Source organism: Sinocyclocheilus grahami, unplaced genomic scaffold (assembly GCF_001515645.1).
Source record: "Sinocyclocheilus grahami isolate Dianchi unplaced genomic scaffold, SAMN03320097.WGS_v1.1 scaffold9183.1, whole genome shotgun sequence".
In the NCBI taxonomy this organism is placed as follows: domain Eukaryota; kingdom Metazoa; phylum Chordata; class Actinopteri; order Cypriniformes; family Cyprinidae; genus Sinocyclocheilus; species Sinocyclocheilus grahami.
Window position 1 is genome coordinate 3503 of NW_015512447.1, and position 2222 is coordinate 5724.

At 36.2% G+C, this 2222-nt stretch overlaps 1 protein-coding gene across 1 annotated transcript; it reads left to right on the forward strand.

The window, feature by feature from the left end:
- Positions 1-36: 36 nt before the first annotated feature.
- LOC107578167 (uncharacterized) lies at positions 37-1533 on the forward strand (the record flags this gene model as incomplete). The annotated part of the gene is made up of 2 exons (XM_016264148.1): positions 37-148; positions 1006-1533. Coding segments are annotated over 2 exons (640 nt in total), but the record flags the coding sequence as incomplete, so codon positions are not given.
- Between the last annotated feature and the right edge of the window lie 689 nt (positions 1534-2222).

Here is a 2222-nt window from a genome sequence, read left to right on the forward strand (position 1 = left end):
TTTTTTTAATTATTACTTAACTTTTTTTTGGACCAGGGACTCAATTCCCTTTCTGTGTGGGGACAGTGCATCATCTGACCAGCAGTACCAGCCCAAAAAGCGACAGAGGACACTGGGACCAGGAGAACAACAGAGGCTAGCTACAGAGGTAAAAAAAACACACACGCACACACTCCAACAGACAAAATATGGCATATAGATTATAATTATTATAAATAAACAGATGGTTAAATACCAACAAGGAAAAAGAGTGAAAAGTGTTGTTTTCCCAAAAACGAATTCAAGATCCATAATGTTTGAGGTTGTTTAGTATGGGCGTTATATTGTAAATAATTATTCCATAAAATGTTTTGTTCATAATAAGCATTCTTGTAGTGACTCTGTAAATATATTATTTTGTGAATATAGTATTTGCCATTCAGAATATAGAAATTCACAACACATGACAAATAAAAGGAACTAATATCAGACCAGTACAGTAGCATAAACATAGCCACTGTATTAACATATTAAGCACTAGTTTGACCAACTAGCAGTCAGCCAAACAGTAAACTTAAGTCTACTTTTTAATTTAACTGACTAAAAAAGATAGGAACCGTCTAGAAGAAAATAATGGCATCACTAACTTTTAAGACTAGTCTAAGAAAACTGTCTAGCTGGCCTCCGTATTTAAAACGCATAGATCACAGTTATTAAACAGATGGGCCAAGTCATCTTCATGTACAGTACCAAAAAAGTGCTGATCAGTCACAAGTAGCATGATGATGTTTCTGTCATCCACACAAATGGGAAAATAATGAAGTACATAATATCCTTACATGTAGCAGAAAATAGGTGGTTTATTTATTGAAATTCTACTGTAGACTTTGTTTTGTTTAGGAAACCAATAGCAAGTTTAAGATCAGGAGAAGTAAACACTGTAAAGTACAATGAGGAATACTGGACTTTAAACTTTAGTAATAATATAATGTACATGTAATGTTCACTCAGAAAAATGTTTTACAGGTATGTGATACCATCCTGATTCATACCAAGGAGCGGTTCTCCTTCACCCAGCACCTCGTCAGTGCAACATTGCTGCATGGAGAGATGTTTCCACAACACAGTGTGAAGTTTCCTGAATCAGCACTTGAAACAACAGTGGAGGCATACCCCATGCTGAACAAGGCCAAGCTCAAAACAGAACTGTCCCTCATCTATGAGAACTATGAGTTTAAGGTTGGCAGTGGTGCAGTGCCTCTGTACCAGTTTTTCATTAAGAACAATCTTCAAAGTACTTTCACAGAGACTGTCAGTCTACTCAAGATCATAATCACCACGCCTATGACAACAGCAGAGTCAGAGAGGTGCTTTTCTACTTTGAAGAGGATCAAGACTTTCCTAAGAAATACAATGACCCAGGATCGCCTTAATGCTCTGGCAATGCTTTCTATTGAGAAGAAACTTGTCAGAGACATTCCTGACTTCAATAAGAAAGTCATTGAGAAGTTTGTCAATCAGAAGGAGAGAAGAGCAAAATTCCTGTACAAATAAGTCAAAAGAAAACATGCAGGGTTTTTTTTCACCACATTGATTTTCTTGTACATGGTTATCCTCAGATTTGTATCAGTCATGGAAGTATCCAAAATTTAACTGAGACTGGTAAATTAACTAAACGGGGATGATTTAACGAATAAACAGGCAACCAGATGTTCTTTAACTTTGTCTGCATTGCAATAAATCATATTGCAACGCTTGCTGTAATTGTTTGTTGTGCCAATGTGCCGCAGCCCCACCTCAATTTTTTCACCAGCCGCCACTGACTAGACCGTCTCATTCTAGCATTTAATGCTGAGGAGGACTCAAGCCTACACGCCTCCGAAGTCTGAACGAAGAAGGACACAGCCTCAGTAGATGCAACCTTCCATTTGAGAAGCACCCAAACCTTGCGTCTCGTGTGGAATTGATGAATGAATGAATTTCAGAATTGTGGGTCAATTTGGAGGACACATGTGAAAATTTTTTGTTTTTAGTACTCTTCACCAACCCACACTACAAAAGAATCAAATAATCATAAACCCCAGTAAACCTTGAGAATATTAATTGTGACATTAGAATAAAATATATGGATATAATAATGTATGTATAAATCTAAGTTGAACAACAATCTCTTAATTTTATTTTCTAATTTGATTTAACATTTACATTACATTAAACATGGACATTACTTTCTTTAAAAAGGC